We start from the raw sequence: 27553 nt of genomic DNA on the forward strand, positions 1-27553 counted from the left end.
AAAGTTTGATTTTGCAAAAAAAAACAACAACAACAGAGATCTAAAATAACAAAAATATGCAAAACTATTGCAAAGAAATGCACAACAAGCAGATTCGGAACAGCTACAAGGCCTCAGTTAACTCCTGTGAGCACAAATTGACGTCAGATGCTCTTCCATAATCCTTCCATCAGGCGACTTTAAAGATGGGTCTTTAAATGGTTTCTGTTCTGAGAGCTTAAATATCACAGTGTCCCTGAATGCACCACCAGGAAGAGTTCTGTCACCCAGGTGGATCATGTGATGCTGGAAGATACTTTCTGGAAGGTAGGAACCATTGACAGTAAAAACTATGGACAGAGCCTCCGTGACGTCACCCGTTTGTTTCTGAAGAGCCGTTTTGAGGCTCGGTGGGAGGTTCCGGGACTTGATGACCGCCGCCATGTTGGCAGCGTCACGTCAACTAAAACTCCGAATATGGACAAAGAGGGGGGGCACGAGTGGGGTTTAGGGGCGCGGGCGATCGTGGAAGCAGGAAACTCACACTGTGATACGTCAACTGTCTGTCACTCAAGCGGCAACGCCCATAATTAGGCGTAATTTTAAGTCCGAATACCATTGAAACGAGTGAGTTGTAAAAAAATTCACCCCCCCTACAATTGACACTAGAAGAGAACCTATCATCTGAGACCAGAGTGGTTTTTTGTACCAGGCTGTAAACATGTTTTTTTCTGCTGTGAAGTCGGCCATTTTAACATGGGAGTCTATGGGAAATTACTCGCTTTTGGAGCCAACCCCCAGCAGTTGCAGCGTGAATTACAAGTTTTGACACTTCTGCATGGGCTTCAACTTTGAGCCCCGAAGGTTGCCGCTTGGTAGGAACGCAAATTTAAACAGCATGTGGTTTGAAGGCTTATAAATAGGATAAATCATGCAGAAAATGTTGGCAGTCCAGCAAGTAAATAGAGCCGCCAGGTAATCTGGGACACCACAGGTCTTGCGGAAAGCACTAAACAAAAAAAGTGCTGATCAGCTGCTGAACCCAAAAGGAGTGGCATTCTGTTTCAGCAAATACACAGAGCCATGATGAATTTTCAGTACATACACAGTGTCATGTGGTGGTTCAGGGATGCATATTATATCTTATGTTTTCCAGTGAATACACAAGACTCTTAGTTGTCTGTTCAGGGTTATTTCCAACAAATACACAGATCCAGGATTTAAGTCAGTAGACTATATTAAAGAGTGTAGGCTATATAGTCTCCAGCAAATACATAGAGCCCAGCAGTCCTCCACTATTATCCCTTCACAGTTCTTGTCACAGTGTTTGTTGATGAAAATGTGAAATTTGTGTTTTTATTGCTGCAAATTACTGGCACATATTTACTCAATCTAATTATGTGGATCCAAATGATCATTTATTAACTCATTTCGAGCACCTTGCCAGCAAAAACAGTGAGCCGCAAATGTTTCAGGAAGCCTGCTTGGAAGTCTCAGAAGGTCTGAGAGTGAATTGCACGTGCCGATCAGCAGCCGCCGAGGGAGTCTGATCCACACTGACGGTTTTTAGTGGAGGTGATGCGGTGTTCAGTGTGTGTTCAGCAGGCAGGATGTGAGTTTTTGACACGGTCACCTAATTTTCCTCCATCAGAGCATCAGTGGTTGAAGTTACATAATTAAGGTTCAGCAGAGACATCCTCTAGCATTCACTGTTAGAAAGAAAGTAGGTCAGTCTAATCCAGGTCTTACAGGCTGAATATGTCTGTGTGTGTGTGTGTGTGTTCATATATACTCACCTTGTTGCCTAGAAACCTTGCAATTGTAATGATTATTTCAGTTCATATTTTCATCACACTGCCAACCAGGTGTTGATATGTTGCCACACACACACACACACAACACACACCGACAGACATTGTAAGAAACAACCACAAGTTGAACCGAGCCATTTCAGAAACATCCACTTCATTCAATTGTTGCTTGCGAGCGGTGATTCAGACATCGTTACCTAGCAGCCAAGTAGCAGACTTACCCGTATGCAGCTGTCTGCTGTGCACTTGCTAAAATACATCCTTAGGCTGATGAATGCTGCCTGTGTTGAAGTCAGAGCTGCCTCTTGTTATGATTTATTGCAAATATTCAATAGCTACAACTATCAGTATTCTGTGGATAAATCAAATAGGGAACTAGCATTTACCTGGAGGTAGCATAATGTGGCTGATGTGGATATAAACACACATGAAACAACAAATCAATCAAGCTTTATTTAAATAGGACCTTTTAAGACAATATAAAAGAAGAAGAAATAAAAGAATTTCAAAAGTTGTAAAACAGGTAACCAGTGCAAACACATAGGTGTAATGTATGCAGCTTTTCTCAGCACAGTTTGGAATTAACAGCAGCTGATTTATCATATTATATGGTCGACCAGAAAAGGACAGCTTAATAGTCTGTCCTGCTGGTTATGAAAGCATGTACGCGTCTTTGTATTATCCAGGGAGAAAAACAACAAAATGTCCCCAATCCATTCACCCCAACCTCCTCCCTGTAAGCTTCATCTCATATGCATGAGATGTGTAATCTTCACTGACCAATTTTACTATGTGAAGTTGTCTCTCTGAGGCACTTTTGCTCTGAGGCAGCTCCTTCCTCACAGGCCTCACAGGTCTTATGTTGTCCAACCAGCCCTATGAAACACAAATAGTTTGTGTGTGTGTCCTGCAGGCAGTGAGCATGTGACTGCTGCAGAAGGGGAACATCACGTTTTTGTCCTGTGTTTCAGTGTCCGTGCACTGCAGCTGGACATGTGTGTGAGGACTCAGCTGATTGTGCGTCCATGCTTGTACACACAGCATCTAGATCTCTATTTATCAGACTCTACTGTATATAATCTAGGAATAAAATTGGACCATTTAAATCATAAATGGTAAAATCATAAAAAAACTGAGTTTACTGCTCAGGTTCAGTGTTCCTCTAGGACAGACATGTTTGCACCACCTGACACCTGCCTCTCCTGTCAGCACAGGGGTGAAACCTGGTCTGTGAAATGTATCGCAGGGCTTCAACGGTTTTGTATTCACCGCGACACAAAGCGGCTTCTGGGGCGTCTTTGTTTGATTGGTGAGAACTACATTGTCGTACCTGTGTACATACATGAAGATTATAGTGATGACCAGCGTTGAAAGGAGCGTTTGACTTCCTGCATGGGAAAATGGGATTTTCAGAAATGGGAGTTTAGAGAAAGGGTGTAGAAATCATGTTTTATGGCATAATCTAAGTGCTCATGTACTCATCAGAAGTACACTAGGATGTTAAATTTCCATGCTAACCTTATAATCTGCTGGATTCTCATGATGATTTTCCATCTGGGCAGGGCAGCAGTGGCTCAGTGGTAGAGCACAATAATAATAAAGGTTGGTGGTTCGATCCCAACTCCTCCCTAGTCATTGTTGTGTTTTCTTGGGCACTTTACCTGCATTGCCTCCAGTGCACTCACTGGTGTGGCACTCCTTGCTGGTCATTGTATGACACTGCTTGGCAGCAGCCTTAAGCAATTTCCCTTCTGGGATTACTCAAGTATTCAAGAAATCTTCAGGCTTAAAGCTATGTGTTTGTGGACGAACCAACGATGGTTCGACCCGATCAGCATCCTTTGATGGTGAATTGCCATTTTGTCAGTGACCTGTGGGGGCATCTGTTCACATTTTATGCACATATTTCCCCTGCAACATACAATGTTCACTTTTTGGATTTATGCGTTTCTAAAATACTAGCTACGGCCATGCTACATGCTAGCTTTCAAAGATGTTTCGTCTGTTTAAATTTCATTTGATGAATAATGTCAATGGACATGTTTTAGTATCTATTCTAAGCAGATAATCTGGTTTACACTCCAAAAAATTAAAAAAAAAATCTCCTTCAAACTGTACACAAGAGAAAATAACTGGATACATCCTGACATGACAATCACATCACATATCCTGTCATTTCATACATCACGTCAAACACGTCTTGAGGCTCCTGTGTCACTGATAGCACTTAGCACAATCCTTCCATTCTCTGAACGTGTGAAATGTTTGGTGTCAGCTTCTCATCTGATGTCCAGAGGGCAACATTTGAGACCTTGGCCCTTTTTGTTCTATGAAACGGGGTTAAAAGAATAGATCGTCTTATTGGTCCGTACAGTAAGTGGAGAGATCGGTGTGATATGGTGGAAATGTACAGTAAAAACTCAGGGTCTGGTGCGTGTGAGAGCAGAGCTGGAGCTTCTCATGGAGAAGAAAAAAAAAAGAGGCTGGATGGAACTTGATCATCCGGCCTGGTTGAATTAAACCTGAATAAAGTGAGAACAAACTACAAACGTGGCACATAATGACTTTATTATTCTGCAGGTCTTCCTTATGGATGGGAGGAGGCCTACACTGCAGATGGAGTGAAATACTACATCAAGTAAGAGGAATTTTTCAGTTAAAAAGTCATTAGGCTCAAAAAACATATTCTAATCCCGCCACTACCAATGAAGATATTGCAGATATTGGATTATGGGAGATTAATAATACAGAGGATACAATGATTACTGGTAATATAACTCATCTCAGAATAAAGTGCAAAAATTAACTAAATATAATCCCCCTCTGCTGCCTTGTGTGCATGAGAACACTACTGCGTGACGTCCATCAGCTGACGGGAGGTCACATCTTGGCTCGAGGGATAACATAGGAGCATTCAGTGTTCGGTGATCAGTTGCATACAGCGAGAACCTTGGTTGTCTTTTCTTTTGACCCGTGACAGTCATGTGACCCAGACAACATCATGGAGCCTCCCCGTGACAGGCAGCAGCGTCCTGGGGCTTACTCCTCCTCAGACAGCCTCCGAGTTGGAAGGAGAGCGGGACGGTGAGGCGCCGGACCGCAGACCAAGCCCATCCATAGAAACGGAGATGTAGGAGAGTTGCTTTACTGTGCACCAGCTGTTTAGAAATATTTCACTCGAAACTGGATTTAATAAAAAATTTAATGTTACCTGCTTTTGATTTTTAACCAACTATGTTGACATGTTACTGTAGACACGGTATAACTTTATAAAGTAGCATTTTTGGACCTCCCTTGTAGTTCTTGGTTTCAGAATAAAATGTATTACGTGTCACTGACTGAGCCTCAGTTCATAAAGGATTTGTGTGATCTGATTTGATATTACAAACATCCAGATGTAGACTGTATATGAATATGGACAAACTGTCCATGGTGTCAACCGTAGATGACCGAAGCTGTTTGTTTTGAGTCCCAGTCGTAGGTTCTGACCATCGATAATAGTCTGGATTTTTCCTCATGCTTTCTTTCTGATTTCTGATTGGTTGACACAAAAGTGTCTTGAGGCGGTTTATTCTGTGTCCGTTGCCATTGCCCCAACTCCAATCATCCCTTCTCCTTCTCTACCTGCACTATGTACACTCTTATGTTTCAGGCATATATTACTATAGCTACTTGAAGGGGGACTTAGCCGTCAGCGAACTATAAGATGGACCTATGTAGCTTGTTGAGTGGATATTGTGGGAGAGATGGCAAAGAAACTTAGGAAGATCTTGTCTGAGGACACAAAGAATAGAAAGTAGAAAGTAGGGCTGCCACGACTAGTCGACTAATAGTCGACGGCAATAGTCATCAACAACTAATTTAGTGGTTGACGGGTCATTAGTGATGTCATCACATGGCATGCAAGTGTAACACATTTGCAGTTCGTGGTGTAGCGGGATGATTGGCGCTTTGGGTGCAAGAGGTCCTGGGTTTAAAACTCAGATGAGCTGTTTTAGACATTTAAGCAGTAGCAGAGATACCTGGCAATAGCATGGAGGCGGGTGAAGCAACGAGAAATTAGCGGTCCAAAGACATTAAGGTAGTCCACTATTGAAATAGTCATTAGTTGCAGCCCTAATAGAAAGCAAGAATGATGTGTCCTTGTTGGATTTTCACTGCACTGTATTCATGTGTGTCTGAAAGTGAGCGAATGAACGATAGAATGTTTGTGTGACAGCATGTGTGTGACAAATGTATGGAGATGAACAGAAACAGGGATGTGTGTAGATGAAACAAGCGGCCTGTATAACAGTGTGTCAGGCAAATAGACTATAGTAACACAGCTGTGTGTGTTTGTCCCTCAGCAGTCAGTGACAGTTGCTCCATCACAACCTGATTCGATGTTGGGCTATCACTGAAGTTGTCAGCTCTCTGCAGTTTGTGTCCATAAGCTTATACAAGTTTATTCAAGTTATACAGCACTTACATACAGTACATTAGTTCCTTTTCCATCAGCATGTAAATAAAAACACACGTGGTACTGCACATCCAAATATAGGGGGAGCCCAAGATCAATTTCCTATTTAAACTCTATTGTGTTGCATCAGCGACAGAAGTCACATTTGCCCCTAGAGGTCGCAGAGGGGAACTGCAGTTTTGCCACTTCTGCATGAGCCCTCACAGCAACTGTAATCCAAGTCAGTTTGTGATCTTTATCACCTGAAAATCCCAATTTAAATTTACAAGAAATCAATAAATTTGTGTGTCTGTGCTATTTTTGTACAAACATCTCTGTCCTGACTACATAAGGCCAAGACATGTAGTGTGTGTACTAAATGAAAAAAGAAGGAAAAATCAGGTCACACAGGTAATGTTTGATAACACTTCTGTCATAAGACATACACACATGTTTCTAGGAGTTTCATTTCGGCACCACTTCAGCCTGTTTGGACTCACTGCTTCAGTGTGTGTGTGCCTCAGTGTTCGCTCTCTGCTGACAGCCTTGCAGATCGGTCGGCATATTTTTATTCCCACCGACAGGAAGGTTCTCTAAAGTGCGTGAAGCTATTCCGAGAAGGTCCACATTCCAGCCTCCGAATTGTTCTTTAGCACCACGATGAAGCCTGAAAGTTTTGCTGCCACAGGCTTGTCCAAACTTTAACAAGATGTGTTGAGCAGCTGCTCAGCTCAGAGGCCGACTGAATGCAGCAGCTTTCCTTCCCATCAGAGTTTGGGAAGATAACAATAGATAACAGAGCAGGTTCTGCCTAGTTTTTATGTGTTTGTTAGTTTTTTAAAATAATTATCAGACTTCCTTCCTTACTCATCTTTATAAATCAGGTTTAAAACTTCAAAATAAAAGCACTAATAACAAAACTTAATTAAATTAATGAAATATTTAATTAACAAAGGTGTTAAATTTAATTTTAAAGTTGTAACAATCCTGAAATCCAGAGATAATGTATCTATATAAAAATAATAATAATAATTTAAAAAAATAATAAAAAATCTACAACCCAGGTGTCCGGAGCTAGCATTAAAATAAATAAATAAATAAATAAATCATCTTGTCGGAGCAATTGAAAATCCAAACTGTGTTATTCTATAATCCTGCATTTCTTCTGTCTCTGTGCATTTTGTTTCGTCACCAGGTTGAAAGGTCAGACGTACTTTGTGGCTTGTTTGGAACACAGACTGATAGCATTAATGTCAAAATACAATGAAACCCAGTAACGATTTAATGACAGTCCGAGCATGTCCTCAGAATCATGGTGTGCCACACAGCGTTGTTATTATTTGACTGTAACGTATGTTATGTCACAGATCAATACTCAGAACAACTCTCTCTTTCCATTTCATGTGTGGCCCTTCTCTGATCTGTCGCTGCGCACTGAATTCGAACATAACAAAATAAAAGCCTCTGATAATAAGATTATTCTACTGTTTGGCTTGGGGTTAAGAGGTCTGGGGGGGAGGGGGGGCGTTAATTAAACGCTCAAGTGTGATTTTGTGGTTTATGGTGTGAGTGTGTGTTGGTGTTTGATGTGAATGGCAGTATTTATAGTGTGTGTGTGTGTGAGTGTGAGGGCTGAAGGTGGAAGGGCCGAGCCAATATTCTTTCTGCCTGGGGCTCAGAGTATAGATTTTCCCTTCTTACTAGCAAGTGCAGCTATAAATATCTGGCGCTCTTGGAAACACTGATGACATGAGACACACACACATAAACACCTAAACATAATTCTGAAAGCATGCATCATTCAGAGGGGACATTGAGACCCCCGATAACAAACTGACTTCTCTGTGTATTTCTTACAATCACAAGTCTGCAGGATGTCTGAGATGATGCGTATCTAAGAAACCTTCACAAATAGTGACACCTGTGGCCATTAGGAGAATTGCAGTCTGCCTTTTGTTACTTTTTCCTGCTTTCCCTGCTCAGTTCTCCAGTTGTTTAGTGTTGTCACACACAGTTATTGTATGCAAAAACAATTATCCAGTTCTTATCAACCTGTGTTCCAAAGCACTTTTTGACAGATCTGTATTTAATTGTTTGTGGCTAAAAAAAAGGAGGAAGCAACATGACAGTGAGCAGCTGTGAGTGATGTTTACAGCATAGACTGTGTATAAAGCACCAGTTGCTGCGTTTACCTTGTTTAAACAAGCCTTCTGTCTCAGCAGTCTGTGATGTAGGGTCATGGCAGCAATGGGGCCGATTTTACAGAACAGATAAGCTAAGCTATATACAAAAACTTCATGGAAGGGGTGTGTTTGTGGCTGTGAGTGTGAGTGTGTGTGTGAGTGTATGGATGCAACATCTCTCAACATTTAACTACTACTACTGCAGAGAATCTGGTTCCAACATGGCGTCTTTTTCCAAGATGGCAGTGCTTGTGAGACATTTTGACCTTTTTACGTCATTCATCTTTATAACCAGTCAATACTTGTCTACACCAGAAGGAGCTACAGGCTAAATTTAAGGCCCCGTCCACACGGAGACAATCCACTAAAGTTTTGTATTGTCCACACGGAGCCGGCGTTTCAGAGGTGCAAAAACAACAGCTTTTGAAAATGAGTCCCAGAGTGGATACGTTCAAAAAACGCTGTTTCCATGTCTCCATGTAGATGCCCAAAACACTACTTTTCTGAAACAATGAGAGTGTAATGAGTAAGAGTGTTACTCACACCGGGACACAGCTGCAGCTCCCCCTCAACCCGCGTGCACTCACTCCGACAACAACAAACTATGGAGCTTGTTTTTGCTTTTACAGCCAAATCTTCTGCTCCTCTACTAACACAGCGAACAGCAAGTGGACTGTAACTAAGACCCATGATCCATGTTACTCTGTTTACATCGCACAAGGTTAGTGTGTGTGTGCGCGCCCCGTCTTCTTCTTTGTTTTTTGGAGTGTTTCTGTAGTAGTGTCACAGCGCCACTCACAGGCCTGGCATATGTACTACAGTGTTTTCAGGGGTTTGTGCGCATTTGTGTGGACACACGCATTTACTGAAATAACACCGTCTTTACGGAGAACCTAGTGGAAACAAAATAGTGCAGACGGGGGCCTAAGTGGCAACCTCCAGGGTTGGTATGGAACAGTTTTCATATGAATATTTTAACATAACGGTACAGGGAATTTATATAAATCACTAATTTAATCATATTAAGACTTAAAGTTTAGCATAATTAAGGGCGAGTGCTGACTCACAGCAGGAGCTTCCTGCTTCCTTAGCTCCACTTATGCTCTAAATCTTTGCCTGTAATTGGGAGTTTAGGTGGACTCAGTTGGTACCAACATGGAGGCGGTAAGAGGCCTCTCACAGGCACTCTATATGGGTCTTTAGACACCTATGGATGACATCACACAAAGATTATTCATAGTTATATACAGTAAATAATCCCTACAAAATGAGACACAAACAGCATATTTAAATTCATGCTTTTATTTAATGCTCTAAGTCACCTGAGTGCCATGCTGTTGAATCGGATATTGCTGGCTACACTGTATGTGTTAATGTATGTCCACACATGGATCTTGCATCTGAGCACTTTACAAAAAAAATTAGCAGTGAACTTACGCAACCTGCAAAGCCTCTTTTCCTTTGACTCAACCTGGAGAATTCAAAGGTTGCAGTCTGTAGTGAGATTGGATTAAGTAGCTGGACCAAAACAGATTAGTCTACCCCTGATGGTAGGTCTGTTAGGTGGCAACGTCACTGATGATGAGCTTCGCACAAAACCCAAAATCCACTTGTCTATCAATTACATCCGTCGTGACATCAACGGCCTTGATTCTTATCAGTTTCAAAAACCTGGCTCAGTCATGTTGGGTCTTAAGAGGTACCAGGAGGTCAGAGCTCTGGCTGAGCTTTTTCAGGCCAGCTTTGGTTATGTAAATCATAATTTTAACCGTGTAATAGTAAGAGTGTTACTCACACCGGGATTACATGAGCATGTTATTGTTTACAGTGAACTATTAAAATTGACCCACAAAGTAAGAGCTTCTGCGTGACTGAGGTATCAGGTGTCCAAATATCCTTCAAATCCAATTTGCTGTTCTGGAAGTGTTACACCAGATGTTTTACAGTATTGACTGATTTTATCTACTTTTGCTTAGTTTATTTAGATTTTGTGATGTGAGTGTGTCAAGGACGGGGCAGAGCAGCGACCGATGAGTGCGTTTGACAAAGATGTGACGAAGACCATGCAGGTTCAGGAATGACAGGCATGTGGTGGAAAATTACCCAAGTCAAGGAGGAGCTGTGACTCAAATGTAATGGGAATGTGTCAAAAGACAGGCACGGAAATGTATTGATGACGTACATTTGACAGAAATGCATGAAATTTGGTGAAAATATGACAGGACAAAACAGAGAGAGGTGCTAAAAATATGACAAAGGAGGCAAAAGTGTAACAAAAAAATTGTAAACACCACATGGAAATGTATCAAAAGAGAGTGAGAGCTAGAAATATGACTGAGATGTGGGGAAAAAGAAGCAGAGATGTGATGGAAATATACTAAGGAAGATATAACAGAGTTACTGCCAGAAATCAGACAGAAACATGACAAAGATAAAGTGCAGTAATAATAGAGAAGTTGTGTTTTACAAATTAAAGGCGGAGCTATGAATGAAAAGTAATGAGCAGGATTAAGCAGAAATTTCAAAATAAATATGACAAAGATGAGGTGCGGGAGAAATTGCCCAGAAAATGTCTTTACCATGAAAACTTTTCTGAGTCTAGATTAAGATTAAGAATCTTAATCTAAGAGACAGGAGACAGACAGACAGACAGACAGAAGAGTCTAGATTTTTTTTTTACCACGCACTTCTGAGTCTAGATTAAGATTAAGAATAAGCAGCGTTTTCGTGGTAAAGAAAAATAAATAAAAATCTTAACCCTAGTGAAGGTCTACTGTGCTAACAGCAGCTCCACCCTTCCCAATCCAGCCTAATTTCCAGTGTGAGTTTGTAATCTGCCGTTAGTATTAAACAAACTTGTATATGGCAATAGGTCCACATCTTCTAATAGCATGAATAGAACCATGTGTTGTATTATCAATCAATTAAAATGTAATTAACCCTCATGGACTGTTCGCAAACACTACCCTTATGTGTTGTTCGGGACAAAAACGTCCCCTAACTTTAACGGTTTTAAAAATATATCAGATAAATATTTTTTTGAAATTTTTTTGCATAGACCTTTTAATTAACTTCAGTTCTAATCAACAGTAGAACTAAGTACTCACAGACAACAAGATCAGTGTGCAAATGGCTCTCTTCCTCTCTAACATACACACACAGTGTGTAGACACACAATTATGTGCTAAAATACTCCCTATAACTCCATAAACAAGCCAGAAACTACACTACATGAGCACAGGCCTAACATAGTCATTAAGCTGTAAAAATCACAAATTTTACCTCCTACCAACAGGGTAAACCACCAACAATCAAGAATGCATGATTATGTAGTGCCATGGCTGTGCATTCAAAAAATGTGGTTATAATGTAAGTCTATGGGACAAAATGGGAGAAAAAATGAAAATCCAGTGCTGTGCAAAAACTAATAATGCAATAAAGTCAATTTTTTTACTGATGTTTGACATGACCAAGACTGTAATAAAGGTTAAAAAAATCCAGTCCACATTCACCTTTTTTTTCACAAATTGGTGATTAAAGGGTTAAAATCCTGGGGGAAAATGATTTTTTCACTACTGTTGATTAGAACAGAAGTTAATTAAAAGGTCTATGCAAAAAATTTCAAAAAAATATTTATCTGATATATTTTTAAAACCGCTAAAGTTAGGGGACGTTTTTGTCCCGAACAACACATGAGGGAGAAAAAAAGAAAATCCAGTGCTGTGCAAAAACTAATAATGCAATAAAGTCAATTTTTTTACTGATGTTTGACATGACCAAGACTGTATTATAGGTTAAAAAATCCAGTCCACATTCACCTTTTCTATTAAAAATGAGCCATTTTGTGTGTGTTTTTTCCAATTTTCAGCACCACCCCTTATAAAATTGGTGATTAAAGGGTTAAAATCCTGGGAGAAAATGAGTTTTTCACTACTGTTGATTAGAACTGAAGTTAATTAAAAGGTCTATGCAAAACGTTTTTGTCCCGAACAACACGTAAGGGGGTAAAATTTGCCCATAGTGTACTGTTGACCTATGAAAAATTTTAAAATAATATTAACAAAATGTATGTAAAATTAAGCTTGTTGAGCAAAAATGATTCAATTTGTTCACATATTGACAAAGTTATGGCCAAAATAAACAGAAAAATTCTCTCAGAGGATAAAAATGTCCCGAACAGTGCATGAGGGTTAATTGTGACAAAAAAATCTGTTAAGGATGAGGCGAGAGGGAATAAAGACGGTTTCTCTTGATGATGCAAAAGTGCCATATATCAAGTAGGAGCTGTGATTGAAAAGTGTTGGAAAAGTGTCAAAAGAGAGGTGGGGTTGTGACTAAAAAAACTGGAGGAAATGTGTCAAAGATCAAACTGAAGTATGATGGAAGTCTGTCACAGAGGGGGGTGAGACAACTATGGGACAAATAGACTGTGACCTGACAGAGGCTGTGCAGTACACTCCATGGTTAACATGCACAGTACATGCACAGTACATGCACAGCCAACGTACCTGCAGGTATCCTCAGCAGGTGTAGCAGCAGTTTCTGCAGTGTGTGTGTGTGTGTGTGTGTGTGTGTGTGTGTGTTGACGGGATGAATCAGAGCTGTGTTTGGCCCAGTCACCACTCTGAAGCGTGTGTCTCGGCGCTGTCCTACTTTCCTCTCTCACAAAGGTCGTCACATCATCACTGTGCTTTAGCAACCGCAGTTGCTAAGGATCTTTAAATGAGAGCGAGGCTGACAGGGATTTGTCTGGGACGCAGAGGACGCAGTCACATATGATGCTGCTGTATCATATGCTCGACCTCCTCAGCTCCTGATAGACAATTCTCTTTTGAGTTTAGAGTTTTTAATAGTTTTTACATCAGATTATTGTTTCTATTAAGTTTTTTGCATCTTGTGGATTAATTTATTAAAGGAATAATACAATATTCAATAGTGCCTTCACTTTTCCTACTTTCTTTACATACCTTCTTCTCCTTTTTCCTTGTTCCTTTTACTTTTTTGCTTATTTCATTCTTCCTCTCCTCCTTCCCTTTATTCCTCCTCTCCTCTCCTCCTTCCCTTTATTCCTCCTCTCCTCTCCTCCTTCCCTTCCTTCCTGCTCCTTTTCTCATTCCTCCTGTCCTCTTTTCTCCTCCTTTCCTTCATTCCTCCTTTCCTATCCTTTCCTCTTCTCCTTCCCTTCATTCCTCCTCTCCTCTCCTCCTTCCCTTTCTTTCTCCTTCTTCCCTTCATTACTCTTCTCCTCTCCTCCTTCCCTTCCTTCCAACTCCTTCCCTTCATTCCTCATCTCTTCTTCTCTCCTCTCCTCTCCTTGTTCCCTTCATTCCTCCTCCCCCTCTCCTTTCCTCCTTCCCTTTATTCCTCCTCTATTTTCCCCTCCTCACCTCTCCTCTCCTCTCCTCTCCTCTCCTCTCCTCTCCTCTCCTCTCATCCTTCCCTTCCTTCCTCTTTCTTCCCTTCATTCCTCCTCTCCTCTCCTCTCCTCTCCTCTCCTCTCCTCTCCTCTCCTCTCCTCTCCTCTCCTCTCATCCTTCCCTTCCTTCCTCTTTCTTCCCTTCATTCCTCCTCTCCTCTCCTCTCCTCTCCTCTCCTCTCCTCTCCTCTCCTCTCCTCTCCTCTTTCCCTTCACTCCTCGCTCTCTGCTGGATTTGTTTTTCTCTTGCAGTGGAGCACATGAGATTCAATGTGACCCCGCTGGAGGGAGGGGGGAGGATGGAGGAGGAGAGCAGGAGACAGAGGCCTCTCATTGGATGAAAGTAGGTCAAGCCGGCCCACTCATGTGACCCGGCATTCCAATCTGCAGGCTCAGTGCGTGTGTGCGCGCGTTCCTGTGTGATCCAAAATACAGGAGGCAGTGTTAAATATCACGAAAAGCATGAATGAAGGAGTCAGAAAATAAACTCACAGTACATAAAAAAATATTAAAGCCCGCGGATACATCTCTGAAAGTGAATTTTTACCTCTAAGTTGGACTGTGACATTATTTCAGTTGTTGAACCTGCAAAACCTACAAGCGAATATTAAAAATATTGCAGTAAAAACAGGATAATATGTGAGATTTGATTAAAGAGTAAAAGAAGGGGTGTGGTGATTGGAGGAGGTGGAGGAGGAGGAGGGGGCAAAGAGGCGGGTGTTTGGCTTGCGGTTTGACGTCAGCAGTCCTCAGTTGTCACACATGGGATCGGTGCTCTCGGTGATCGGTCTGTCAGCCTCCTGCAGCCCCGGTCAGGCACCGCCGCACGCGTCCGCACTGCGTCCATTATCAAAAGCGTTATTCGGGGCTTTTATTTTGTAGTACTTATATTGACGTTAAAGGCTGCCAACACAGCTAAGTCACACTTTTTTATTTATTTATCTTTTACCTTTTTCATCGAACCGGTGCGTTTCTGTTTTTTTTTAATTTCCTCTGAGCTGTTTGTGCTGTCGGGCTCTCAGTGAGAGGAGGCGAGATGGAGAAAATGTCCCGTCATCCCCTCCCGCAGAATCCCGGCTTTCCGCCCGCAGCGACGCACGGAGTGCTCAAGTCTCTGCTGGAGAACCCGATGAAGCTGCCGCTGCACCATGAAGGTGAGTTCACAGCTTGACAGTCAACGTGCAGTCTGGATGTGCGCGCTTTGAGCAGTCCTGAGGCAAAGTTTGACACAGCAGAAGGATGAGTTTCTGTCTGAACATGTCACATGTTATACTTGTTTTCATATTTGATCATATTTTAAACATTTTTTTTCGTTGTTAAATGATGAAGTGCGACGAAACTCCTTCCAGCACTCAGCAGAGGAGGTTTTTTTAAAAACCCACAAACTGTAAAATATCGTTTGACAAATAAAGAAAGAAAATCAGATGTGCAAAAAACCATTGATAAAGTTATTACTAGAAATGGCGCCTGCTTTATTGATTAGTTTTATTCCAACTTTTTGATTGGTTAAGAATGTAAACTTCTCTTCCGGTTTGTGACCCCATTAATTATATCTTTGTCACAAGGTGAAGACGTGATTTGTGAATCACTTTGACTCGGGTGATTAAAGATAAAATTATTTAGTATTTCAAAATAAAATAAGGGGGAAAAAACCTTCAAAATAAAACTTTACTTGAATCACACTTTCACTTGAACTTTCAAATAATAAACATACAAAAAATGTCCATGACCTGAGCTGTGTACTGTTCAACACTCTGTATAGTAATGAATGATTATATTGATTGCTGTGGGAGAAATGCGTCTGCAGGGTCAGTTTGCTGGGCCTGATAGAGGTCCAGGGATGTTGTGTTCGAGGACAATTGGTAGGTAGAGTTGTGACGTCCTCTTTACGTATTTAAAGTTGTGGTCACACCTTTGTTTTGGTGTCTGTGGTCCAAAGTTTCGTGAGCTTGTTTTGACAGTTTTTGTCTCCAGTGACTCAGAGCTAGAAAACAAAATTCTAAATCAGTCTGGTTGTCGGTTTTAGAGACACATCATTATCTCAGTCTTACCCATAATTCCTCCTGTTTTGACGATGCCATGAAACATGGAAAAAATGTTGTTGGCTGTTAAAGCCATAAAGTGTCTGCTGAATTCCTGTAGGTCAGATGAACACTATCATTGCAGACGAGATATTATTTATTTAAAATGTCCTTATGGAATCATAAAACAATAGAATTGGTTGGCATCATGACCATCAATTTAAAAAGTTCACATGCAACTGCAACAGCTAAACCATGGACTGTATATAAAGATGGATGATGCATCTCCGCCTCCGCCCCTTCATGCTAAAGCGAGATCGTAATATCTCACTTACAGACGCGGCCATGTTGAGGAAACTTGGAACCAGAGTCAGTTGAGGTCAGTAGGTGAAGTCACATTCAAAGATCTTAAAGTCACATCATCAATGTTGCACCTGAAACACCCATCCTCTGCTGTGTTGAGCCATTAGCCTGGCTGTGCTGTTGCCTGTGGATGATGATGTCACTTTTTATTTATTTATTTTTAGCCAACAGTTAAATAAAAAAATGTGTCAAAAAATTACAACTTGAACACAAATATAAATGATAAAAAAAACAATAAAAACTAGCAGGGCCCGTGTTCCATCCACTAACACAGAGGAGGCGGGGTTTATGACCTACGCTGCAGCCAGCATAGGTCAATCAATGTGCAATGGAGGTGTTTTGACCTCACGTTTGGGGAGCTGTCATGATGTCCATCTCTATATAGAGTCAGTGGACTGAATGATAGGTTATATTGCAAATATATAGTGCAAATTAGCCTAAATAAGCTAACATTAGCTTTGTAAAGTATTGGTAACCTCTGAACTCAGACGACAAGGCTTCCATTTAGTATTAGGTTTTGTTTTAAAACCTTCAAAAACTTTCAGACATTGCCTTTAAATATAAATTGATTTCCCGACCTTGAAAACTGAGACCAGCACTGAATGTGTACGTCCCATTTTCCTATGCAGCTTTCAGCAAGGAACAGGAGAAGGAGAAGACCCTGGAGGAGGAGCGCAGTGTCCCCCAGTCGGCCTTCCTGGGCCCCACACTATGGGACAAGACCCTTCCCTACGACGGGGACACCTTCCAGCTGGAGTACATGGACTTGGAGGAGTTCCTGTCTGAGAACGGCATCCCCTCCAGTCCCTCCCACCACCACCACCAGCACCACCAACACCAACACCAACACCAACACCACCACCACCAACACCAACAAGACCAGCACCAGCCACACGCTCCGCCACGCCAGCCACCCATCATGCCATCGGCCCCGCCCACACCAGCACCATCTGTGATGGACCTCAGCAACCACGCCTCCACCTCCATACACACAACTGTCGTCTCACCCAACTGCCTGCACAGCAGCCCGGCCAGAGCAGGTACCACACACAGACACACATTGAAACATAAAAACACAACCATTTTATTTTTCAAATCTAAATAAATATATTATATATTATATATATATATATATATATATATATATATATATATATATATATATATATAATTCTGTTAAAATTCTGCACTCCCCTGCACAAGACACGCATGATTCAGCAGTCATATGACAAAAATGCTGAGATTTTAGTTGATCTGCAGGATTTATGATGGTGTGAAAACTTGAAGACTTGAAGACACAAATACCTGTAACAATTAGAAAAAATCGCCTGTCCAGCTTTAATGGGTGAATGCTCATAAGAATGCAGGTTATTAATGAAGCTGAGCTAGAAAAAAAAAGAGAAAATTGCCATCATGCTTGCCAATCAGTGCCAATTCTTCCTTTTCGCACTGACTAATGTGCATGAACGGAGATACTGTGAACATTAATGTAGTCATGGCTGCTTCATCCCCCTGCCAGCCATTCATCATTCTGAGCCACACATTTTCTGTCTGTAGTGAAAACAAAAGGAAGAGCATTTGTCTCAGGCTGCAGTGGGAGAAAACATCTTTCAGAGCCTTTGTCCTGTCGAGAACTTATCAGTGATGGATGAAGAGAAAACAGGCGTCAGTCAGTCAGACAGCAGGTGTTCATGGGAGGTAAAAAAAAAATCAATCAGCCAAGTGTTGACATATCCTGCGAGAGTGAGGTTCAAGTCCTTCAAATCCTTATCGTGGTCAGAAAGAGCTACTAGGTGGGTGAAGTGGTGGTGGTGGTGGGGGGGTTCAAAGGTGAAGCGAGTGTTTGGTGAAAAGCTGCGATCGCACCTCGCAGTGGGGAAACTCTTTTTTGTCTGTAGTAACGCTGGCCAACAAAATGTGTCCACCCCAGAGAGAACAGTGTGAGATTTAACACCTCAACAGACGGCCCAGCCTCAGCAAGGGTGTGTGTGTGAGTGTGTGTGTGTGTGCATGCTCATGTACTGACATGCATGTTTGTAAGGGCAAGAACTTCCTCTTTAACTACTCGTTCTGTGTTCCTCAGACAAGGAAAACAAGCCCATGGGTGTGTGTGTGTGTGTGTGTGCCTGTCCCTGCATGAGATCAGTGTTTTAAGAACATAGTGTTCTCTGCAGAAGTAGGCCAGGGGGCGGCATCTCTCACATCCACACAGTTTCCAGCCGTGTGTTTACATTCACATCAGCTAATAATCTTCTCACACACACGCACATAGGGTTGAAATGTGTGAGTCAGTCTGGGATACTCAGGAATGTCTTTTTTTTACTTATAGAAAACTATACATACAAAACCTACAGGACCTAGCATGGCTAGCAGGCTAATGACAAAAGCTGACAAAGTTGTAAACAACCGTTTAACCACACAGCATCATTCCTTCTCAGCTGTGGTCTGAATCCTAATTGTAAGGCTATCACACAAGCACTAACAACTGCCACTTGAGGGTGGCACAAAAAGTGAGCATATTCACATAGACCACCATGTTTAACAGTCTAATTTATAACATGTTTACTAAGCCAGGACATGAAACCAATTTGAAATTTTTTAATTTTTTAAATTTGAAGGTGTAGGTGTACAATAAAGGAAACTTCACTGATTTCAAAATACAAGATTTTCTGCACAGCAGCATCACAGCTGCAGTACCCCCTTCTAGCAGCAGCCAGCTGTAATCTGTTGCTCTGTTGTCTAAATATAGTCACGTAATCTATGGCATAATCTGGCATATTTGTATTCCCACATGGTCTCATGACTGCCCAGCAGATAAGGAGGCAGGAACAAAAGGAACAAGCAGGGTTACTGTGGGTTCAGCAGATAATGAACAACTCACAGAGTGGTAGTGAGAGGAGGAGGAGGAGGAGGAGGAGGAGGGGGAGGGACTAAGAAAGCATAAACATAATTATCCTGCTTGTTAGGTGGAGTCACTACAAAGGAGTCCTCCACTCTTCAGTCAAGAGTCTGAAACCACTTCCGAAAATGGCGTTCAAGCCAATAATGATAAAAAAAAATACTTCTTATATGATCCTCAGTAGTACTAAATTAAATGACATGCGGAAGTGTGGAATCTATTTATGTTATTTCTGCTCTTAGGAGACAAGCTGGTCTCTGTGGGAAACATCAGGAACTATGACCCAATGTGCTCATGTTACACACACACACACGTGTTAGGATGTCTGTCAGCGTCTCATTTGAGGCAGCGAGGCGCATCATGTGCTGCTAAGCTCCCACCTGCTCCTCCACATGCAGCAGAAAACAAGACAAAACCAGTGGTGCCTTCAAAGTCACCATCACAAAATCCAAAATTCCTGTTATATATATCCAGGTTAAAAGAACAAGCTGAAGGAATGGACAGCAGCGCTCCATCTCAGGATATAAGGTTTTAGTACCAAATCATGCAAAGTCAAAGCGTCACCGGGGATCACAAGGAAGGATACTAACACACACACACACACACACACTAGTGAAGAAAAACAACTACTATTTTCTCAGAACTGCTGCTGGGACTCAGCAGGGGATTCACTCCTCAGCCACTGAGGCGTTTAGGTGCTGGGATGGGTTCATTAATCTAACCGTCACCTGCAGGTTACAATAAACGTACTGTTTGGCATTGGTTCTTCTTCTTCTTCTTCTTTTTCTGTGACTGTGTGTTAATTATGACTCCCTGTCAGTTATGTAATGTCTTTCAAGTTTAAAAAAAAAGTATCAATAAGTGAAAAATGAGATTCAGAGGTTCTCTCCATCCTTTGCACATTTCCTCATGAAGGACAGATGACGGTTTTTATTCTTATTTTTTATTTATTTTTTTTACATTTCACAAGGTTAATCTGCCTACGGTTCCCGTCTCCTTTGAATGCCCACTCAGTGCGGAGCAGACAGGAGTGTCATTGCTGGCCAATTGCAGCTGAATTTGAACTCAAAGACTCCAGGCAGATTGAGTTCAGCGGCTCATTTCCTGTATTTGACACCTGAACAAGATCATTGTCGGTGAACTTTAGGAAAAATCAACAAGCAGCTTTATTCTGGCACTCTGTCGCCACCTGGTGGCTACAGCTCATCACTGCGATTCACACAGAAAGAAAGAAGGAAAAGTTGTTGAACTCATGACCTTTTATCTCATCTTCCTGCAGGTCTACCGAACTCCAGAAACACTCCCAGCCCCATTGATCCAGACTCCATCCAGGTTCCCATGAGCTACGAACCTGACCCGGCTGACCTGGCTCTGTCCAGTGTGCCTGGTCAGGAAATGTTTGATCCACGCAAACGCAAGTTCACTGCAGAGGAGCTGAAACCTCAGCCGATGATCAAGAAAGCCCGCAAGGTCTTCATCCCGGAGGACCTGAAGGTAATTTGGAGCTGGTTCAAATGCTGAGGATGGTTTGTTTCACTTTTAATCTTAATCTCAGCAGATTGCACATAAATTTAATCTAGGTGGAGACATTTTTATTATGTAGCTGCTCATGTTTCTGTGTACCACTGTGGAAGTGATGTGTGTTCCATATGCTTGATTTATTTGGCACAAATTCCAGCAGTCATGCTCAGGGTAGCCCTCCTAACTGGAACCAGTTTAGTTAAATGATGGGTAAAACTCAGAAAACAAATGGCCGCTGGACCTTTGCTTTTCACTGTGTATGTGACCTACGAGCGGACAGACGGACCCATTTGTGCTGATTACACTCAGCTCAGCTTATCACAGAACGGCATGCTGGGACGGTGTGGAGAGGTGTCTATCAGCATCCTCTGCTTTCCTATTGGTTCAGTGAGGAGAGGAGGGGAGGATCTTCTGGGTAAGAGGATTATGTGAGAGTGAAACACGGAGCAGTGATGCTGTGAGGTCAGACTGAGAGGATTTGGCTTTTAATTTGTTCAAATAAAACTGGATCTGTGTGTGTGGCTCCACTGACGAACAGAAAGCTGCTACAATCATATGATTACAGTAGAAAAGCTCATGTATTATGATGACACGTCACTTAAAAACGCAAGGATTCTGAAGGACCTTTTGTAGTATGTGTTCTCAGTAACCAAATTAGTTCAGCTACTTCTGACCTCAAAGAATATTTTATATTGAATTAGGAGTTACAAGAAGACAAAGTTTATTTTTCTGTTATTTTTTTTGTCTCCATATCTTTTCCCTTCTTCCTCGTGTCCTTCGAGCAGGATGACAAATACTGGGCCAGGCGCAGGAAGAACAACCTGGCGGCGAAGCGGTCCCGGGATGCGAGGCGTCTCAAAGAGAACCAGATCGCAATCCGGGCGGGCTTCTTGGAGAAGGAGAACTCGGCTCTGAGGCAGGAAGTGGCCGACCTGAGGAAAGAGCTCGGACGCACTAAGAACGTCCTCGCCAAGTATGAAGCACAGCACGGACCGCTGTGAAGACAAACACACACATATGTATGTTGCGTACAAACACCAGCAACCCTCCTTCTTTACACACACACACACACACTGTCCTAACTGCTCGACTCACTGCAGGCAGAGGGTTTCTGATGATGGAGGTGTTACTGGGGACCAATAAGAATCAGGATTGAAATTCATTAACACAAAGGAAGAACAAGCAGCTTACTTCCTAATTTCCTAATTCCTTACTTCCTAATTTTCAAACAGCTTTCCCAGTGTTTCCATGGCAACAGTGGCCTTTTTGTCTGCTTTGAGTTGAGGCCATAATTCATACATACACACACACGTAAGGACGTTTCTTTGGCCCTGCGGGCTATTCTTGTGGACTCGGCTCACCTGACACCCCACGTGACCTTTGACCTCTGACCTCTCATCCCATACCTCCCTCTGCAACAGTGTTTGGTAAAAGCACTTTAGAACTACAGACACCTCGATCTCTGCCACAGACTCAGCCCCCTCCTGCAGGTGTGTTTTCCCATAATGCACCTGTTAACATGTACATAGCTGATGGCTCTGTCCCGCCTCCTGTCGCTCTGCTATTGGTTAGTCAGCTGCGTGTTTGTTTTATTTGTGTTTTTTTCCTGTCAGGCCTGTTTAAGCCTTTATTAACCCTCAGCAGCAAAGAGAGCATATATGAAATACAAAGAAAATGCAGAATATCAACTTTTAGATGCACTTTTGATGAAGTACCCTTAAATGCCAAATAGTTTTGAACCCCAGATTTTTTTATTTATTTTGAATAAGTCTTTTAGTGACAATCCCTATAAGGGAGTGTTTTTTTAAACCTCTAAACCCTGAGAAAGGCATGCCAAACTAAACTACTGATTTAGAAGGAATAAAAACCTTTCATGTTGTTTTTGCATGCGTCACAAATAACACATCTTCATCATCAAAAACACACAAAAAAAGAAGCAGAAATTCTTCACCAAAAAACAATTAATGAATTAATAAATTAAAAAAAATCTAAAAAGTCCTTTTTTATCACACACAACACACCTGTGAGTTACTGCACCCTCCTGACAGGATGTTAGAATATTATTCAAATTTATTCCTCGCTGTGGATGATGAAGGCATGCTCAGAGATCTCTGCAGGGACTATGTGGTTGGCTCACAGGTGGCAGCATTACGTTGCCCTCAGTGTGACCTAAGTGTCACATAGCTTCGACGCAGCCAGTGAGAAATAAATGTTTTATTCATTTTACTTTCATTCAGAACGATGTGTGAAGTGCAGTATTTTTTCAGCCAATGATTCTGAGTCCAATATGAAGGAAGGTATTGTAGCTTCTGCAGTTGTTTTGATGTCATCTTGCATTGCAGCATGAATTACTCCTATGCTCTCCTTCTCTTTCGGTGCAATAGCAGGTTCTTTCATTTTATTTCCTGTAGCTCAGCGTCGAGTACAGTGCGCCCCCCGGTGGCCGATTGAGACATGAATGTATCTTTGAAACAGTGCGTTGGTTGAGTGGTGTTGTCTTATACTGTGGAATTACTTTACTACTCTTTACTACATACCAAAAGATAACAGTATATAAAGAATATATTGATATATTAAAGGTTTTAATGTTTATACAGAGTTATTCTTTTTTTTTGTACAGTCTGTTTTCCTACATAGATATTACCTGTGTATTTTGGAAAGGCTTTCTTAAGTATGGGCAGTATATAAAAACAAATATATAACAGTGTGCCCGACCTGAACTGTGGGTGATGCATGGGCATTATGGAAATCCTCTGGGAGTTTATTTCATGTCTGATCCTCCCTGTGTAGTTGAAATACCTCAACCCCCCCCCCCCCTCCTCCCCCCACAACCCCCCTGTGACCATCCATCGCACCTGTGCAGGTGCACATGTGCTGATTCAGGCTAGACCGGGTGCTCCCCCTCCTCACCCCCACTTACATAGATGCTTACGTATGTATAGTTTCATGGCTGTTTTTAGCCCAGAGGAATGTATCAACCCAACATGAAGCACTTATTTTTACTTTTCCTGTTTGCTGTGATTCTCTCTCTCTCTCTCTCTCTCTCTCTCTCTCTCCTGCAGCCTGCTGTTCAGTTCTGTCTCTTTGATTCTGTGTTACTTTTCTCTGGAATTGCCCTAGATTTTGTTCTTCATGATCAAAATTGTGAATAAAAAAATGTTTGAAATCCAGTGTGTTTTTATTATTATTAGAAGAGTAAAGTTCTTGTCCACATTTGTTCCATCCACCAAGGCAACATAACATTGGATGTAATATCAATAGTAACATTAATAGTCAAATATCAATGAATAAATTTGATTATCAGCTAAACCTCACTTTTGGGAACGGATATGACCATGTGCAGTGGTCTAAACCAACACCAACATATCAAAGTGAAATTTTAGATTCAAGTTCTTCTTTTTAACATATTTTAAAACATCAAATGTAATATAGACCTACAGATTCCAGGTTTAAAATGAATAGTTGGAGCAGATAAGTGGTTTAAATTTTATGTGTGATATAAAACAATTTATATGAACATTTCTAAATAAATAAAGTTGTTTGACAAATGATTAAAATTGGCCATGATTTATTAATCCATGAAATCTCCTGCTTAAAATTGCCTGTTCAAAACAATTCCTTACCTCTCCACCAGGTGTCCTCAGCTCCCCCTCATTGATCATTGAGCACACCTGTCCTCTGAAGGCACTGAACGCGGACATGTTGGACCAGTCGAACGTGGATGCCCACACACTGAGGTCAGTTTGCTTAAATCTGCAGAGCGTGTTCACTCCCTGGTTTAATCCCACTGTGTGCACAACAAACACACGTCTCATATCTGCCCATTAAATTGGAATTGTTGTTATGTAATAACATTTTCTCTAAGTGAACAGCAGCAGAGGGTGTTCTGCTAATCCCACGAATTTTTAGACGGTCACACGCTGAAACCTGAGAGGCAGGTGGACACATTATGAAGTCCTAATGTACCAGAAAGTGAGTACAAGTCCCTCTGCAGAGATTTGAGTTTAATGAGGTTAAGAAAAAAAAACGCCAGCTGGAAGTTTTGTTTGCGTGCACATGAGCTGCCATATTGAATTGATTACTGCTGCGTAATAGTTTACGAACTTCAAACCTGAGACATGCTAGCTGTTTGTTTGTCTTCTACACTGTATGAAATCACTGTGTTCATGTTATGTGATGCATCACATCATCATCATCATCATGATCATTGCTGAGCTAACAAAGCTATCCTTGTTGTTACTTTATGCTAGTGCTCTGTTTGCAGGGGATTGTGGGTAAGAAACAGTGTTGCCAGATAGGAAATGTTTAATTATTGTACCACAGACTCAACATTATCTAATTTAAAAAAAACAAAAAAAACATACACGTGCAGTTGGTGAATTTCATTACATAATTTAGTCAAAATAGGCAAATTATCATACTCATAGGGTTTTATTTTTGCAGAGAGAAAGAGCAAAACCAATGTACAAAAAGTCAGAAATGATTGCTGACGTGTATACTAAAGAAATGCAAGTGGTTGTAATATAACATCATTATACTTTTCGCATACTACATCTAGGGGTTGTCTTAGTAATGGCCTCTCATTTCCACCTGTTGTCTGTTCCATTTGCACAACAGCAGCTGAAATTGATTTTACACTCACGATGATTGAATTCACAGACATGCATTTGTTTAAGTGTTGTTTTATTTTTTGAGCAGTGTATAATATATTTTCTTTCAAGCTTACTAAATAGTAGAAGCCAAGAATGGGCCTTCATATTTATTTTGGTAGTTTAATTTGTTTGTGACACCAAGTGTGGAAGCATTTAGGTGACTTTCTATAATTGATTTAAAGCCAGTGTGGTTAAGTTTATTCAATAGTGACTGTTATATTCCTTAAAAGGTCTTCACGGGTGACAAATAACACAAGGGCATTTGATAACAGAGAATGAAGATGCTTTCATCCTTTAAAAAGGCTACTTATGATTGGCCAGCGACCAATAATATGCCTCATTGTGCATACGCTATGCTTGCCATGTACCAGTCTGGCTTAAACACGTTTTATTACTAATGCTAAACCTTGGTCACATTTGTCCTCAGCCATCTGTGAATGAGACACGTGGAATCATTGAATAATATAACTGAGCTCTCTTCTTTGCCGTTGTTCATGCATGTTTGTGTTGGGGGTGTAGCTTTGGCTGGAGAATTAATCCAGAGTTATTGTAATTGTAAATTTTAAATGTATCTCCCTTAAAAGTTTACTTTTCGCCTCCATCCATTGACTCTATGCGGCTCTGTTTGGATCCCAGTTACTAGCTGCTTTTTACATTATCTTCTAGTTATTTCTATTAGTAATAAAGGGCACACTCAAAAACTCATTGGATGAACTCAAATTGTGGGAGACTTTTCCATCCAGTAAATATGGGTAGCTCCCACAATTTAACTGAGTTCATCCACTGAGTTCTTTTTTATTTTATTTTCATCTATAGCGCCAGATCACAACAGAACTTTACTATAGCGTTAGCTGGCGACGAGCTGCGCTCTCAGTGTGTTAAGGGTGAATTCAATGTGCAAATATATTTATGTTACATCTGCTAAACATATTTGGGTACTGTTGGAATTAATAATATTTTCATAAGACAAACAAAATAATAATGTTTCACCTCTAAGAGGGTCTTGAATCAGTTTTTTGAGTGCAGTTCAGTTTTCAGCCTTTATTTATAGTCCTTTTTTTACACAAAGATCAAATGAAACCTTTTAATTTAAGGTCACAATGTGCTCTTTATACAGCAGATATATAGTACAACACACTGGGATCATTTTTAGCTTTTTCTAATCTGCAGCATGAATCCCAACACCAAAAACTACTGCTACAAAATCTGTATGTGCGTTTAACAGTAGTCAGAATACAAAAATACAACAGTACTTGATAGTTTAACGCTGGGTGATATTTTATTTATATGATTCTTTTTATTACAGTATATCTTGTATCAGCATTCAACCAAAGATATAATTACATTTTCCTTTTAACCTGTTATTTCTTATTTAGGCTTTGATCACATGTTCAGTGTTTAAACACAAAAGAACCACATTTTCTTCTGAAGAAAAAATTGTTGTGGTGATAACAATAGGTCAAATCATCTCACTAGAAATGGAAGACTGTAACTGAACCCTCAGGGAACACAAAGAGTTCTTCTTGGTCAGATCTTAGCCGTTTCTTGATGAGTGGAGAGTCCGATCTCTGAGCATTATGCAGGCGTCAGATGACCTGCCAGGTCAGGCCTGAACATTACAAAATCTCAGCCTGTTGACAACCTGAAGCTTACATAACACTCCCTGCTGACTGAAAAAAAAAAAACAGCACAGTGGAAAACAAATACATAATACATGCTCCTAATACTCTGCAGCGGTCACCATATAATCCACAAATATGAAATATGGAGAGAGGAAAGGATAATTGTGCAATTCATATTATGGATGGGGTGCAGCCATTGGTGCGTTGCTCAGCTGGCTGGGTTGTTTTTTTATGTAAGAGGATTTGTCCCAGTGAGGGCCTCTGTGGCACGAGTCCTCTAAAGACTTGAGGTTGGATCATCCATCAGACAGTGCCAGAACCAATGAGCGGAGGCGATAGTGTGGTGGTTGGAGGGGGCGAGAGTCTTTTTGGTTGAGAATTTTGTCATTTCAGGAAGGAAGAGATTAAGCAGTTTGCCATTTTTATACCAGTAGCTCTAAAATACGCCTAAAAACACATCCGCCTGAACATCCATTAACTGAGACCCCAGCAAATGGTGTGGTGCGATAGAGAACATTCTGACACCTCAGAGTCAGTATCTGTAATCCCAGAGGGAAAATGTCCTTAAGTTCCTCTATTGAACCGTAGCTGGTCAGACATTGGTGGGTCCTTTGGCAGGCTGTGGTGCTACAGGTAGATGGAGGCCAG

The 27553-nt window shown here is 41.2% G+C and overlaps 2 protein-coding genes across 3 annotated transcripts; both read left to right on the forward strand.

The window, feature by feature from the left end:
• The first annotated feature begins 239 nt into the window (after positions 1–239).
• Positions 240–4984, forward strand: LOC114451614 (syntaxin-binding protein 4-like). The gene is made up of 3 exons (XM_028430375.1): positions 240–306; positions 4371–4428; positions 4771–4984. The coding sequence occupies exons 1-3, from the start codon at positions 240–242 to the stop codon at positions 4922–4924; spliced, it is 279 nt and encodes a 92-aa protein (XP_028286176.1). The 3' UTR covers positions 4925–4984.
• A 9601-nt stretch (positions 4985–14585) lies between these two features.
• LOC114452158 (hepatic leukemia factor-like) lies at positions 14586–23223 on the forward strand. Of its 2 annotated transcripts, none has more exons than XM_028431313.1 (4): positions 14586–14981; positions 16841–17251; positions 20390–20604; positions 21414–23223. In XM_028431313.1, the coding sequence occupies exons 1-4, from the start codon at positions 14864–14866 to the stop codon at positions 21630–21632; spliced, it is 963 nt and encodes a 320-aa protein (XP_028287114.1). In that variant the 5' UTR covers positions 14586–14863; the 3' UTR covers positions 21633–23223. The 2 variants fall into 2 exon arrangements, with proteins under 2 accessions (XP_028287114.1, XP_028287115.1); XM_028431314.1 differs by having other exon boundaries at positions 21417–23223.
• Positions 23224–27553: the final 4330 nt, after the last annotated feature.

Source organism: Parambassis ranga, chromosome 19, assembly GCF_900634625.1.
Source record: "Parambassis ranga chromosome 19, fParRan2.1, whole genome shotgun sequence".
Lineage (NCBI taxonomy): Eukaryota > Metazoa > Chordata > Actinopteri > Ambassidae > Parambassis > Parambassis ranga.